Source organism: Chelonia mydas, chromosome 20, assembly GCF_015237465.2.
Source record: "Chelonia mydas isolate rCheMyd1 chromosome 20, rCheMyd1.pri.v2, whole genome shotgun sequence".
NCBI lineage: Eukaryota > Metazoa > Chordata > Testudines > Cheloniidae > Chelonia > Chelonia mydas.
Genome location: NC_051260.2, coordinates 3,420,390 through 3,436,454, shown reverse-complemented (window position 1 = coordinate 3,436,454; position 16,065 = coordinate 3,420,390). Strand labels below are relative to the sequence as shown.

Below are 16,065 nucleotides of genomic sequence, written 5' to 3'. Positions count from 1 at the left end.
AGAATTGTTTTCCATAACCTCTGGGGATAGGGCAAGAAGCAATGGGCTTAAATTGCAGGAAGGGAGGTTTAGGTTGGACATTATGAAAAACTGCCTGACTGTCCGGGTGGTTAAACCCTGGAATAAATTGCCCAGGGAGGTTGTGGAATCTCCGTCATTGGAGATTTTTAGAGCAGGTTGGACAAACCCCTGTCAGGGATGGTCTAGGTAATATTTAGTCCTGCCATGAGTCCAGGGGACGGGACTAGATGACCATCGAGGTCCCCTCCAGTCCTGTGATTCTGTGACTTAGCTATCAAGTGCATGGTCCCTGATGCTGCTCACGCCAGCTGCTGTGCGTGGAATCCGAAGAGCCACAAGGACACGTTTGGGGTGTTGAGCTCAACAAAGGGCTGTTTTGCTTATTTCTAGGACATTATTCAGTTGCATGTCAGCTGCCCCTCGGACAAGGAAGAGGAGAAGTCTACAAAAGATGGGCCCGAGAAAGAGGAAAAAGACAAGAATAAGGAGAAGGCACCAAGGAAAATGCTCTCTAGAGGTCAGTGCACTGGCGTGGGGCTGCAGGAGTTTGCTTCCTGGGTTCTGACAGCCGGGACTCAGCCATTAGTGCAGGGAGGCAGATCTCCGTTGGCACGGTCCTTTGGAGTTTTGTTGCAGGGGGAGTATTCCTGTGACCTGGAATGTGCTCTACCGAACACCCCAGTGCTGGATGGTGTAGGTGTAGTAAATCCTGCTTCAGCATGGAGGGCTGGACTAGCTGACCCCTCAAGGTCCCGTCCAGACAACATTTCTATTACTCTGACATGTGGCTTCCTTTTATGGTCTTGGAGATCTGGATGTTTTTGAATGATACAGCTACAAACAACCCCACCCCACCACCCCGGAGAAGTTCCTGCTTTCAGTTTCTCTTTGTGAAACTCACCAATAGAGACGGGGCTGTATAGGGGTTTGGGAGACGTCCAACGCAGAGGCTTTATACGAATCCCTGTTTAAAAATTTCGGAACATAAAAGTGGTTGAAAGAGCAAAGTTTAAAATTTGCATCCAGAATGCGAATCATACCTGAAATCCTGCCGCTAAGAGTCACTCTTCTGCCAGCTCCACTGTGCTGGGGCAGGTGGAATGTCCCATACAGCTTTTCTGCTACCACTTAAAGAAGGATATTCACGGTGAAGAGACCTCTGAGGTCTAGGATACAAAAGGTTTCAGAGTAACAGCCATGTTAGTCTGTATTTGCAAAAAGAAAAGGAGTACTTGTGGCACCTTAGAGAGCTGTAGCTCACGAAAGCTTATGCTCAAATAAATTGATTAGTCTCTAAGGTGCCACAAGTACTCCTTTTCTTTTTAGGATACAAAAGTAATTCACATGGAAGGCGTCTAAGCGTTCACTTTTGGCCACTAGAGGGCATCCCACTAGCACTGCCGGGGGGGGGGGGGGGGGTGACCTGTTTAACAGTGTAGTGGGGGGGAGGCACTGAGAACATCGGGCTCTTGCAGATTTCTTTTCAGCCTCCTTAACTTTTGCGTGAAGATTTTTACTTCTCTGAATGTTAAATAGATTTTTAAAATGAAAACGTTCACTTCTCTAATTGTTGTTTGCAATGCTTCGCAAACTGTTTTATTCTGGATCTTTGTGGGTTCTTATAGGGCCCTGGTGACCAGATCATCTGATGTGTATTCATGTTTTAATCTTCCTTCTGCCCCTGGGGGTTTAAGGAACTATCACTCCCTCCATGTTACAGCTAGGGAAACTGAGGAACAGAGCAATTCTCTGACTTGCTCGCGATCATGGAAGGAGTGTGTGGCAGATCCAGGAAGTGAACCCAGGTATTCTGGGTCCCTGTCAAGCGCCACAATCACAAGAGCAGTCTCCCTTCCTTTTGAATGGCTGTGACAAAGTGGGAATGTTCTTAGTGTTTCCTCTGAATACTGTGTGGGTGCCTCAGTTTCCCCTATGCATTTCTTAAGTATCTAGGTGGTGGGATAAAGGCGTATGATTGTTGCAGAACCCTAGAGGGCAGGGGTGATGGTGTCTGCACAGAGAATGGCCGACACCCTGTCTCCTGGCAATTGATGGTCTGGGCCCTTCCCCCCTGCAAGGTGAGAGCTGAAGGTGTTGGAGAACAAAGAGATCAGGTGGCCTCCTTGCCCAAGAAAGTGACAAAGGCCAGAGGAGGGGCTGGAGGAGGTTTCAGTTTGGAGCTGGCTGGGGAGACTTGGGGGAGGCCCAGAACTTGGGGTCTGGGCTCCCTACCCCCCAAGATGGACCTGACTGAGACGTCCTGTTTTCTGTAGCTACAAGCTCTGTTTTGGACTTGGTTCCTGTCGTCTAATAAACCTTCTGTTTTACTGGCTGGCTGAGAGTCATGGTGAATCTCAGAAAGTGGGGGGTGCAGGGCCCTGACTCCCCCACACTCTGTGACCATGGCTAGTAGTAAGAATCTTTAAACTGCTAATCTAGGGCTAATTTCTCTAGCTCTAAGCAGAGTCAGCTCCATTGCTTCGTACGCACTCATGCTGGCAGTGACTTTGAGCCCTAGAGAGTGGCTCTAGGAATCCCGTCACTTTCCCTTTGTGCTGCCTGTGTGATGGATAATTGTGTTTCCGTAGCATTTAGAAGCCCCAGTCCTGGATCAGGACCCATAGCGCTAGGCTCTGAATACACTCTGAACAAAAAGACAGGACGCTTCTTTTAATCTGTTCTGTTGTTGTTGTTTCAGATTCCAGCCAAGAATACACAGACTCCACTGGAATAGATTTGCATGAATTTTTAGTAAATACACTGAAAAAAAATCCAAGGTAGGTCGCAAGATGGCAAAACCACCAGTTGATTGAGCGGAGGGAGGAAGATGCTGTTAACCGGTGCTCCACACTCCAGGGATTAAGGGAAGGGCTTGCATGACTGCAGACAAAATGTGTGTGGGGGGGGGGGGGCAGAAGGGGGCTGTCAGAAATCGCAAACCCCCTTGGTGATGGGTTTCACATCTTGGAGTTCAGGGGGACTTGGCCCAGATAAACCCAGGCAGGAGGAGCAGTAATTTCATTATTGCAGGCTAGTGAAACAGACATGCTTGTGCATTATGGATTCAAACCGAGGGAGGGAAAATAATTGGTTTGAATACAGGCAGGAAGGGAGCCTTAATTGCTCTAAAATCCTTCCTCTGAATAGCTATCAAAGACCTGTCTGGAGAGTGCCTGCCACAATATCAGTAATAAATAATATCAAACTGAATGCCAAGCACTGGTTAGGCATAAAAATAACAAGCTTGTGTTTCTATCCATATGGCCACCACCGGCGCAAGGATCCCAGAAACACAGTCGTCATACAGCAATGGATCGCCTTGAACGGAAAAACTTGACTCATCATTGATTATGTATTTTTTTTATACTCTGCAGCGGAGGGAGGGCGAAGCCTGTATGTTTAACAGCCTGGAGCTTTGCTAATGCCAGGCACTTTCTGTTTCTCAGAGGTAGAGGGGTGTTCATCTGCAATTATGGAAGTGAGCTGCATTCTTCTCTCCTCTTCGAAACGTGATTTATTTATTTATTCATTCTTCTCCTCCCCACTTTTTCTGGACAGGGATCGAATGATGCTGCTAAAGTTAGAACAGGAGATTCTGGAATTTATTAGCGATAACAAGTAAGTGGCCAGCAGAGTTTGCATGAAGAGAAGCTGGCTGGTGGCTTGGGAAGTAGGAGGCGCTCTCACTCTGACGGGGGAAGAGAACAAGGCTCATGCATATCTGCTAAGAGAGCCGTTTGAAAACAGCCTGCTCCATCTGCCATGCTCTACGGTTCCCATTGCCACCGATCTGAGCACTGGACAATATTGAATGTGTCTGTTTATCCTCCCACAGCCCTGGGCTGCAGGGCAGAGCTGTTCCCCTGTTTCACAGATAGACTTCAGGATGTGTCTTCACTGCACAGTTAACCTGGGTGTCTGGCCCCCTGGTCAGCCTCGCCTGCGTGCCAGCCTCCCCACAGCAAAGCCCTCTCCGCATTGCTGGGTCCTTATTGGTTCTGCATTTGCTTGGGTGTGGCTTGGGGCATGGCCAATGGGTCTTTGTGCTGAGATGCTCTAGGATTCTTTCCCAGTCACTTGTGTCAATTCCAGGGTAACTTGTCTGTCCTTTGGGGGAGGCTCCCTGGGGGCACTGGAGGACTATCCACACTTGAGAGACTTAGCCAGTGTCCTCACTGCAACATGGGCGGGTTCCAGCCCGAGTTAAAGTAGACTCAAACTCTAACCCACCCTCCTAGCCGTGTAAGCTCGCCTGGGCTTGAAACACCTGGAAAACCCAGGTCAGAGGTTTGGCTGGACGATGGGTGGGTTGGGGTTAGTGACTTGCCCAGGGTCACACAGGAACTCTGTGGCAGAGCAGGGAATTGGGAGACTGGCTCGTTCCTGGGCCTGGGAAGACTAGAGCCTTTCGCTGTCTAGCTGCTGTTCGAATCCAGACCAGGTCGTAGTGACTGAAAGCGCCAACCGTGTGAAATGAGTTTGGGTCCCAGGCTGGTTCCCAGGGCCCATGTCACAAAGGCTGGCTCAGCTGTTGGCAGGAGCTTATGAGCAGAGAAGCCTGGGGGCAAGGCAGACCCATTCCCCTCTCTCCCCCAGAGGTGCTCCTTGCAGGGCAGAGCTGGGGCAAAGTGGCAGGGGCAGGTGTCTGGTGCTAGTGCCCCCCCACATCTGGAGGTCAGAGCGAGAGCTCACTGCCCAGCCCTGGATGTGTCCAAAAGTGACCCTTTCTGCTTTGTTTGTTTGAAGGATGCATTTTAAAGATGCTCCTGTTTTGGCAGGGCCCCCTCTAAACAAGGGGCTTGAGATTTGAAATAACAGGGATTTTCGAAGGGTTTTCCTCTTGCTCTGCAGCAGCTCAAAACACAAAGTGCTTTTCGACCTGTCCTACTCCCCTCTCGTTCCTGCCCAGAGCCCTTGAGAGCACCCGTCCCTCCAGGGGCGCTCCCACCCTTCACACAGCCTGTGGGTATGGTCGGGAGCTGTCATTGGGAGCTCTCAAATGGCTTTACACAGGAGATCGGGGTGAAAGAACTCCATGCTTGACCCAGCTCCCATTGGAACCAGCTTCTGACCTGAGGCCCCAATCCAGCGAAGCCGCAAAGCACGGGATTAAAGTTAAGCGGCGTCTTGGAGAATCGGGGCCGGGGCTCATAGCTGGTCTTTCTTCCCTGGGTCCCGGCTCAGCAGCGTTAAGCCCGTGAGCCATCCCACCCCGGCTTTGGCGCATGGAGTCGCCGAGACCCAAGCACGTGTTAAAATGCTTTGTTGAATCAGGCCCCTGATCCTTCTGGGCTGAGCCCTGTTTGCGCCAGGTTAATCTGATCTGTTTAACGCCGTCTGAATACGCCTCTGTTCTCAGCAGTCAGGTCAAGAAGTTCCCTCAGATGACCTCATATCACAGGATGCTCCTGCACAGGGTAGCTGCCTACTTCGGCATGGACCATAACGTTGACCAAACTGGGAAAGCCGTCATTATCAACAAGACCAGTAACACCAGGATGTAAGGAGAGCCCTGGGGAGGGCTGGGAAACCCCTCCCAAGCAACCCCTTCCCTTCCCCGTCCCCAAAGCACTCCTGGGATATTTCACAGCCTCATCCCAACAGGCCTTAAAGGGGTGTGGGTGTGGGGAGGAGGGAATGAAGGAGGAGGGAAGCCTAGAGACCTACCCTCCCAAATCCAAGTGCAGACATGGGTGGCAGCTTTCTCTTTCCTTGAATGCACTGACTCCCCAGCCTGCCTGCACCAGGCCGGGCGATCTGACGGCAGCTTGAGTCGCCCAGTGGCTTGCAGCCTCGAACCTCTGCCCCGACCTCCTCTGCCTCGCACGCCCGGCCTGCCTGGCAGCAGAGTAACACAGGGAAAGTTCCTGTTCACCTTTGCCTACCCCTCGTGATGACGTCTTTCCTCCCCGCAGCCCCGAGCAAAGGTTCTCCGAGCACATCAAAGACGAGAAGAACGTGGACTTTCCACAGAGGTTCATCCTAAAGCGAGACGACGCCAGCATGGACCGGGACGATAATCAGGTGGGTTTGGGTGAGAGGTAGCCAGGTCCTTCCCGAAAGCCGAGCTTTGCTCTCTGTTCTTGGCGTCTTGGTCATCCAGGAATGGGACCCACCGGGGTTTTGATCAGTGAGTTTGGGGACGTTCCTGCTTGCTTGGGAGCAGCTTTAAATCCCTCCTGGGTCCGTGCTGTCACCTTCCACAGCTACTCCCGGGAACTGCCCCAGAGGCCTCCACCGGCTCTTCCAGCAGCTGGGGCATAGGCGGTGGAAGGCAAATCCCCAGGCACTCTGCCACAGACTGGACCTCAACCCGCCAGCAGTTTTGGCTGAATTTAAAAAAAAAAAAAAGCCTTTGCTGAAATGATCAGCAGTGGACTGGTTAACAGCCTCGCCAGGGAATTGTCCTCTTGAGCTTTCAGAGTTAAGATGCCATGAGTGGGGCCGTTCGCCCCGCCTCAGAGCTGCTGTTTCAGGGGCAGTTTGCACCTCCTCAGAGCTGCTGTTTCAGGGGCAGTTTGCACCTCCTCAGGGCTGCTGTTTCAGGCTCTCCCCAGACTCAGGCAGGCAGAACTGCATTCACGGTTTCAGGCTTTTCTTTGCAAACCAAAGAGCTGAAGCGTGGTTCTTTTTAAATCAAAACTGAGATTCTGGAGCCTGGCTCTGCAGCAAGGGGGCTGGGCCACAGAATCCCAGCAGTCCACAGGGCACTGTCGGATGCCCACCAGGGTCCCGAAGGCTGGCAGTGTGGGCTCTTGTATTTTTTACACTACTGTTGGTCAGCTCTCTGTTTTATCAGCTGCACTCCTAGCCCCTGAGCTGTGAGGTGGAGGCAAGAGCATCTCTGCAAAGATTTCCCCTCTTCGTGTAGCGATCTGCTCTGTGCTTCCTGCTTTTTGCCCCATGGTGGGTCCCTGTCTTGGGAAAGACCCAGCTTTTGCCCCTGCTCTTCAGCCATGCAGCCATTGCTGCTGCATGGGTTCATTATAGACCAGGCCTTCCCCTTCCCCTAGGGCAGCGGATCACACGCGGGGTCCGCTTTCCCCTGGGCAGGCCAGATCCAAAGGCCAGAACCAAGTGGAGCCACGAGCGTTTACCTACATGATGGGGGCAGGGAGCTGGCTTTCCCTCGCCCCGGGGTTTTCCCCTGGAATCCTCACCATGTTGCCAGGCAGGCTTGGCTCCCAGGGTGGTAGAGGTCCCCCAAAGGCCATTCAGTAGCGACGAATTCCCCTGGACAAACAGTGAGCTTGAGCCATTGCAAAGTCACCCCCAACCCCACCAGGGCTGCCAGACAAGTAAGCAGCATCTCAGGGGCTAATGAAATCAGCAGGGAGCCTTCACTCAGAGGAGTGGTGCAGCCTCCGTGCTCAGGGACCCCTCGGCTCCATCTCCACACTGGTGGCTTCTCGGAGCCTGAGCCCTCATGCCAGGCAGGCCCCTTCTGCTGCTTCATAGCCCTGCTCAGAGTTGGCTTTTGCTGCCCACCCTCCCCTTGCTCACCTCCTTCCCGCCTGCACTTGGGATGCCGGCTACAGACTGGAAGAAATAAAACTTGGCGAGAAGCAGGTATCCTTCATAACGAGCTGTCTCATGGTCCTCTCTGCGATAGCCCTTCTCCTCCCAGGAGCGCCCTTGGCATGTTCTCATCCCTTGCTTGGATGCTTGTTTTAGATTGTTAGCTCCTTGGGACAGAGAACTGCTGTTGCATGTGAGTGCAATCCCCCATCTTCTTATCATATAAACCATTAGATCCCGCCTGGCTACCATGCTTCTCATGAGGCCTAGATCTTTGAGTCCAAGCAACAGTGTGTGCAGGAAGGGGGAGGAGCTGTTACACTTTGAATTTTGCAACCTTGCTCTACCTTGCCGTGGGGCTCTGTTTCGAAGCAGGAAGGAATTAATGGCACCAGCCACCATTAGCACTGGGGTACGTCTGCACTGCCCTTGGGAGGTGTAATTTCCGGCTCCAGTAGACATACACGCCCTAGTTTTCATCCGGCAAGATCTCTAAAAATAGCAGGATGGACTAGCCACCCGAGCGTAACCCTGTCTGAGATCCTAGATGCGTGGTTGGGGCCGTTGCAGAGGGCCTGCTATTTTTAGCACACTAGCTTGATCAGAGCTCGCACGTGTCTGTGTTGCTGAGCTGGAGATTTTACACCTCCCAGCAGCTGCGTGGACGTTCCCTTAGAAACGGAGGTGTGCGCATTCCAGCCACAAATGGCATCTGCAGCTGTGACCTCTCTCCAGTCAGCTGATCCAAAGCAGAGCTGGGACACGTGCCAATTAAGACCCCCGAGCGTTTCCTGCCAGCAGCAGTCGTTTGGGGCAGAGCCCTTGCCCGGTTATCAGAGCACCGTGCAGACCCCGGGCGCCGCATTGTGATCAGTGTGCCACATGGCCTTCCCCTGCTGCTACACTCAGGGTGCATGGAGCCAGCGTTTAACCAGCCGAATTCTGCTTGTCACTTTAGATCAGGATCCCATTGCAGGATGGGAGGAGGAGCAAATCAATAGAAGAGAGAGAAGAGGAGTATCAGAGGGTCAGAGAGCGGATATTTGCACGAGAGGTAAGGCTGGCTGCTAGCAGAGCTTCCCCCCTTCTTGGTTCTCAAGGTGCTTTTTCTTTGGAGCCCCTCCACTCCCTAGCCAGCTGCCCCTCTGTCCCACTCCGCACTTGTTATAATTTTGGCATGTGAATAGATGTATGGGCTCAGGGGGTTGGATCCGGCAGTGGGTTTGCCATTTCACTGACCTGTCGTTCTTGAGCGCTGGATCAGTGTCACTGGGTTAGAAACGGGAGTGTGACAGGTTCTCCCCGGGGCGCCATCTGGAACTGGGGTACCACTGAGCCCCCTGACCCACCAGCCTGGGCTCCTTCTCACATTATACTGCGGTGACAAGCTGCAAAGCCCGCCAGCCTGCACTTTCACCAGCATTCACACAGGTAGGGACACACCCAGATACCGTTACACACAGGCTTTCTAACCACCAGCTTCCGAGCTTGGGACCCCAGAGCAGTACCGTCCTGCCCTGGTCAAATCTGGCCAGTGTACGGGTTTAATACCCCATCTGCCTCTCCCTCAACGTGAAGAGAGCAATGAACACTTGTAGTAACTACGCAGAGATTTTCCCCAAGCACTCCAGTCAAAGCTCATTAGTTTAGATTAAAACAAAAACAAGTTTATTAACTACAAAAGATAGATTTTAAGTGATTATAAGGACTAGCAAACAGATCAAAGTAGATTACCTAGCAAATTAAAAACACAAACTAAGCTTAATATACTAAAGAGATTGGATATGAATTAGCAGATTCTCACCCTAAGAGATGATACCAGCAGGCTGCAGATCTTTAAGGGCCAAACTGCACTTGCTTTACAGTTTGGATTCAAGTGATTCATTCACAGGCTAGAAATCTCTTTAACCTGGGTCCAGCACTTCCCCCAGTTCAGTCCTTGTTCCTCAGGTGTTTCTAGGAGTTGTCTTGTGTGGGGAGTGAAGAATCCCAGATGGTGTCACTCCCCGCTTTATATAGCTTTTGCATATGGCAGGAACCCATTGTTTCGAAGCTTGGTTCCCAGACTAGTCTGTGGGAAAATATTGACATCCCAACATGGAGTCCAGCATCATGTGGTCTGGTCACATGTCCTTGTAGGGTCGTGGCAGCCATTACTCACAGGCTGTTTGGAGTGTTCTCAGGAAGGCTCACCAGGTGGGAGATAAGCTTTTCCTGAGGCCTGTTGTTCTTCTTAATAGCCCATTGCCGAGTGGGCGTTACCCAGGTGTAACTACGTTTGAAGTACTGATTCATAGTCAATATCCATAACTTCAGAGACAAAAATGATCATATTCCACAAACCATAACTTTTCCAGTGACACCTCACAGGACTTGTCTTGCATGAAATGCATCATAATTATGTTATAACCATATCATAATAACATGAATACGAGCTGCAGTGTCATGGGGCAGGGCACCAAGATTTTTTGAAAGCTGCTGGTGATTCCAGGGGCCCCACTTGAGACACTTGCTTTTCAGGAAGGGTAGAGCACCCTCCCTCTGGGAATCCAGCCCTTTTCAGTCGGCTCCAATTGGGTACCCAAAAATTTCCTGCCCCCCGTTTCTAATTTAGCCATGCTGAGCTAGCACATGAGGGAATACTGACCACACCCGTGTGTCTGCGCCTTCCAGAGTGTTAGCGGGTGTATTTCTTCCTTTTGCTAAGTGGCCAGCTGAAGTGGAAGCTGCTCAAGGAATTTGCTCCCTGGAGGCAGCTGGTGGAGGTAGCAATCCGGACCCCTGGGGGAGGTTACGGGATGGAAGTGGGGTGAGAGCGGGGTCAGTGGTGTGATAGAGGCCGTGCTGAGCCGTTCCTGTTAGCAGCCTGCTCTGGGCAGGATTCTTGTGCCAGGACAAACGGGAGGGGTTGGATTTAGTGACCGTTCCAAATGCTAATCTGCATCTCGGCTGGTTAATAGCCTGCCTGCTCACCAGCTACACGCAGCAGCGAAAACCTCCTGGCTTTACCTGCCACGCCCCCCACTCTCTCCGAGGGGTCCCGGAACACTGAAAAGACCCCTGCTCCAAGCCCTGCCAGGAGCTGCCATGCTTCCGGCCAAGGGGAGAGTCCGGATACAGCGCCCCGGGAGCTAGTCAGTGCTACTGGCCGGTGGCCCGGGGGAGACAACCGTGTAGCCTCTGGCAGGTGGGGCTGCGTCTGAGCGGAGTGTAGGAAACCGAGTGACTGAGCACACAATGTTCATCGTGCCTTGTTGGGAGCCACGTGCTGAACTCCGGCAACACTGCCGGGTGCGAGCCACTGATGTGCTAGGGAATGTGGGAACTGTGAAAGCACTGCTGCATTGCCTAGTGGTTGGAGCGGGGCCAGGAAGTCATCAGGACTCCTGGGTTCTCTTCCGTGTGTGACGGTGAGCAAGTCCCTTCTTCTCTCCATGCCGCGTGAGCTACTTTATAGACCAGCACGCTCTAGCACTGGGGAGAGTTATGGGCTAAGATCTGTGAAGTGCTGGGACATCGTGGGGAGGAAGGAGCTGGAAAAGGTACCTGATGCTCCGGTGATGGGCCTGGAATAAGGGCAGTCCCGTCCCGAGCCCAGCCCCGTCTAGCCCACTCCGCGTTCAGACGCCCCTTTGTTTGCAATGTGCCAAGACTACTGCCTTATCAGTTATTTCCCCTTTTCTTTCCCGCTCCTCGTCTCCACCCTGCCACTAGACCGGTCAGAACGGATATCTGAACGACAGCAGGTTAGTACCATGCAGCATGCTTCACGGCCACACCTGTCGCTTTCTCAGGGGAGGCCACGGTAACCCTGTAACCATGCTCTTCTCTGATGTTAACCAACAGACTCTCCAAGGAAGGCTTTTCTTCTAGCTCTCACAAAAGGAGGCAGATTTTTAGGTACCTCTGTGTGGTTTCTTGCATACGTTGTTCCGCAGAGTGAGCTCGCCCCATGCATGGCTGCTTGTGGAGTCCTTTGAGTCGTATCTTTTGCAACATCCGTTGGTTTTTTTTTGTCTCCCAAACTAAATGGCTGCGGAGTCGTATTTGCTGATTCATTCCAAACGAGGGCTGAAGGGTCATGGGGGAAGGAGGGGAGGCGAAAGGCTCACAGGATCATAACACTTCAGGAGCCACGCGGCCCCACCTGCGTTCTCAGGGTGATAAACCCCAGCTGTCTAAACAGTGATCAAAGTCGCATCTCATCACACATGTCTCCGTGTTTCGTCCTCGTGGGGGTGGTTGGACGGCTGAGCCCTGGCGGTACACGTTCCCCAGGCGTTGCTGCAGGGAGCCCAGGGAATCCACTTCAGCCCCATTTTCGGTTGATTTCTTTCAACGGACGGACGGTTCCGTCTGATGAAAGGGGCCAGATTAAGAGCCCTAAGGGCTCTCTGCACCTGCAGAGCAGACAGGCTAGGCCAGGGCTGTGGGTGCTTGGTGCACCGTTCCCCGTTTTTGAAGGTGGTAAGTGAACCAGGAACATTCGGGAGCTGCTGGCCTAGGCAAACACAGAGCTACGTTTCCCCCAGCAGCCGGAGGGTGGCAGGAGGGGGCCTCTAGGCAACAGCTGAGCCTGCATGGCCCATTCGCACCCCCTCCCTGTCCCTGGGAGGCTGCAGGTGTGAGTCCTGCTTGCGGCGGGGGCTTTTCAGAGACGGGGGTACAAAGTTTCAGAAGGGCCTATGGGCTTTGGGGCCTATGTCCTCAGTCCCGCAGGCCATGGCCCTTGTCTGCGGGGAGCTGGACTGACCCGGCGCTTGGCGGTTCAGTGCCCGGCTCTGTCTCGCTCACTCCCCTCCACCAGACCTCAGGGCCCCTTGGGCACAGAAGCCGAGCCCACCCGTCATGCGGCGCCGTGGTGGCATCTCGGGCTGCTGCGCTTGCAGCAGGCTCAAAAAAGCCAATGGCGAGAAGCCGAACAGCTGCTTGGGATTAATCTTTATCCCTCCCACGTTGTGTTTCCTGTAATCTCGGCTTTCCGGCACCACCACCAGGGCAGTGGCATTCGGGGAGGGGGCGGGGCTGGAGCAGCAGGGCAGCGGCAAGTCCCCCTGCTCCTTAATGTGCAAGGTTCCAGCGAGCCCCGCGGCCGTTACAGGACGTTCTCTTCGGGCTGGTAAAGAGCAAGGTTCGCTGCGAAGAGCTCGGCGCTAACGAACGCCCTTGGAGCGCAACTGTAGTGAGACTAGCTCAGGGCGCGGCTTGAGACGGCACTGACCAGCACTTGCTGTGTGGCAGGGTTTGGATGTGGGCGCTGCGGAATTGCTCAGGGTGTTAGCAAGGGAGAATGTGGGACCTATCCACCTGGAGGTCATCGGGGGCAGGTCTGGGATGGCTGGCAGGTGTTCTCAGCCGGCCAAAGGAATCGGCCGGGGGTGGGGCATTGCGACAGAGGATTGAATGGAGACTCAACTCCCTCCTCCGTAGCTCCGAAAGGGTTCCCCTGTCCCGAATGGGATGTGAGGGATGCCGATAGGAGAGTGGGGGTGTTGGACGCGCGTCCGACCCCGGCCCTTGCTGTAATGGGACAGTTCTGCCTCCCACCAGCACGATACTCAGCCGTTAGAAGCAAAGCAACACTCCAGTTCCCCGGCTGTCGGCCAGGCGAGGGCCGCGGAGGGCACCGGGTGTGGTTTCCAGAAGCTACGTCTGCTTTGCTTAGCTGGTTATTTGCCCCCACTGTCCTCCAAGGTGCTGCGGCTTCACCAGTCCGCCCTCTCTGCGGTAGACGTCGAGCTCCCACTCGGACCAGTGGGTCGTGTGCAATATATATTATCGCCCCACGGCTGGGAGCGGGGAAGAGGAGGCGGGCTCTGCTCTGGAGCCTGCATTGCCAAAACACCAGCGTGGGGAGCAGCTGCAGCTCGGGGGGGGGGTGTCCCGATCAGCTGGAGCCAATGTTCTAACGGGTCACAAAACGAAAGCCCCGCCCCTCCTGCGGCATGGCCTCATGGCACCCATTCATGCCCTCCAGGTTTTGCACAACTCTCCCTCTTTGCATCTTGGGTCCGGGCTCCCAGCCCAGAGGCCAAGGTTGATGCCCATTAGTTCAGCTCTGATTGTGCGTCGGGGCAAGCCCCCAAAGCCTCTCTCTCCGGCTGGATGGCGTTTGTGACAATTCCCCAGGGATTGTTTCTGGTTCTGCTGCCCCACACGTTCACGGTGACCCTTCCTGTGGGGGCGGGAGGGCTGGGCATTGGTTCCGCCGAAGCCCACCAGCACGCCTGGCACTGGGCAGAGCAAGCCACTCATGCTGCACTAAGTTACACCTGCCACCGTTTAATGGGCTTCCTCTGCCATGGCACCCTCCTAACATCCAGCCCCCACCCTGGGGGGAATCTGGCCCCATCCCCTGTCAGCTGGGAGCACGCTACAAGTAGCGGTGTGGACGGAACAGCACCAGCAGAGGCTCGGGCTGGCCACCCGAGCTCAGACCCAGGGAGCAGCGTGGGCTTGAACTTGGGTGGCCAGCCTGAGCCTCCACCAGTGCCACATCCACCCAGCTCTTTTCAGTGCGCCAGCAGGAGTCCGTCTGCCCGGGCGGGGAGGCTCACCCCCAGCTGCAGTGTAGACGTCCCCTTCAGCTCTTGGTGTGGGGTGGGGGTCAGCCAGGTGCATGGATCTCTGGCCAGAGCCAGCCCAGTGCTGCTCTCAGGGCGGCTTCTCAGCGGATCCGTGGGCTCCAGGATGTTCGTTCCCACGCAGCCGTGTGAGCGAGGCCATTGGGAAAGCCCCGGGGACTCCCGCAGCCCCATTTCCCTTCATGCGGGCATGTCTGGTGCCGGCGTCCTGGGCTCCAGAGCTCCCTGCTGCCGCTTGCTCTCGTTCGTGTACTCCCCTCTGCTGGGAGAGACCGTGTAACCGCTGTGGTCTCTGCAGGGGGAACCGGGACGCTCTGAACCGGGCCTCGGGCAGCCGTCAGAGCAGCACAGAGAGCGAGCTGAAGTCGCTGGAGCCCCGGCCCTGGAGCAGCACAGACTCGGACAGCTCCATCCGCAACCTGCGCCCTCCTGTAACTAAAGCCAGCAGCTTCAGCGGCATCTCCATCCTCACGCGAGGGGACAGCATCGGGAGCAGCGTCAGCAGGACGGCCAGGCCAGGTACCGTGCAGAGCCGGTCATTCCGGTGTCGTGCAGTTGCGAGCTCGGGGGGGCTCGTGTATCTCTGGGTAGCTACCAGACACTGGGGGCCCTATCTAACATGTCACTCTGGGGGGACTGGAACTGGTGACCTCCTGGTCCAGCAACGTGTGCGTTCCCTGCAGTGCCACGCTCCCATCCTGTGGGCCTGCAGCTCCTGTGCACCCATTCCTCCCGGTCCGCGGGCTCTCGCTGCTGGAAGGGGACTTTGCCCAGGCAAGACAAACCGTCCTGCCCTTTTCTTGCTCTCAGGGGGAAGGAGCCAATAATTAGCTGATCTCGTCAGACTTAGCCTAAGAGCAGGGTCAGATGCTGCCAATTCTTAGAGCACCACTAAACGCAGGCTAGAGTTTCAGACGCACCATAACGGATTTCAACCCCGACGCCTTGGTGACCAGGCCAGAACTGACACTGGTCCCTGGCCCAGGGAGAATGCCGGTTAAGGGCATTTCTGGGGGCGTTACTAGCGCTCAGACTGGTTCCTTGTTCGGGAGACCAGCTGTACGTCACAGGCAGAAAAAGCAGTGTGCTGAATTTCGAGGTGTCCTCAGGCGTTTTCAGGGGAGAACACCTGCGGTTCCATCATCACTTGAACGCAATGGTGATGGCTGAGTAGCCACATGTCAACTGACAAAAATCTTAGCCAGAGGAGAATGAAATCCTGCTTCCCCCTTCACTCTAACACTCCCTCCAAAGAGCGGCCGTCACCGTGCTGTGCTGAGAAACTCCTAGATGAGCTTAGATTCATTAGTTAAGTTAGGTTAGTGGGGTTTTACATCGTTTGGCTTCATCGCAACAACCTGATCCAGTGAAGGAGTAAAGAACTGATCTTCGAATCTGCCAGGTGTTATTTCAGAGCATAGACTGGCTCTTACAACAGAGCTTTTACCTTGTAACTCCAGGGCTGGGCACATCCCATTGTGAGGCCAGGTTTTCTTAAGAGTTTGGGGCTAGATTTTCACATGCCCAACACCCACAACCGGGGCTAGATTTTTCAAATGGTGGGAGCTGAGCTCTTTTGAAAATACGGCCCCAACTATGTAATTAGCGGCACGGCAGAGGACCTGTTCTCGCTATTTCTGATTGCAGGGAGCTGTGCGTACTCTTTCCCGCGGCTCTCTCTTGGGTACATGGTCTGATTTGGATTCAGACTTCATACCTTGGCTAACCAATTGAAAGTACCTTTTCTTTTTGCTCAGAAAAAAGGTAACCTGCAATTAAAGAAACCAACGTTCTCCAAACCTGCTATTGACAAACAAGTGGGCGTGCTAGGCCCATGCAGGGGTTAGGCAATTATTCTGCAGATTTACGACTCATCAAATTGCCACTTTTTCTATAGGAACCACTTTGTGCTGGGCTGTGGAGACCTGGGAGTCTAATGCGA

General features: G+C 54.1%; 1 protein-coding gene across 20 annotated transcripts in view; it reads left to right on the top strand.

Annotated features, from left to right (window-relative positions):
• R3HDM2 (R3H domain containing 2) overlaps positions 1-16,065 on the top strand; it is a 106,567-nt gene that overhangs the window by 69,653 nt on the left and 20,849 nt on the right. For 15 of the 20 annotated variants that reach the window (XM_043532738.1, XM_043532743.1, XM_037883790.2 and 12 more), the window contains 9 exons: positions 412-538; positions 2,720-2,798; positions 3,580-3,639; positions 5,381-5,521; positions 5,937-6,045; positions 8,498-8,593; positions 11,254-11,285; positions 11,386-11,439; positions 14,422-14,642. In XM_043532738.1, coding sequence (XP_043388673.1) covers positions 412-538; positions 2,720-2,798; positions 3,580-3,639; positions 5,381-5,521; positions 5,937-6,045; positions 8,498-8,593; positions 11,254-11,285; positions 11,386-11,439; positions 14,422-14,642 — 919 coding nt within the window. The remainder of the gene's footprint in view (positions 1-411; positions 539-2,719; positions 2,799-3,579; positions 3,640-5,380; positions 5,522-5,936; positions 6,046-8,497; positions 8,594-11,253; positions 11,286-11,385; positions 11,440-14,421; positions 14,643-16,065) is intronic. The other 5 variants (XM_043532741.1, XM_043532740.1, XM_043532746.1 and 2 more) reach the window with 2 other exon arrangements.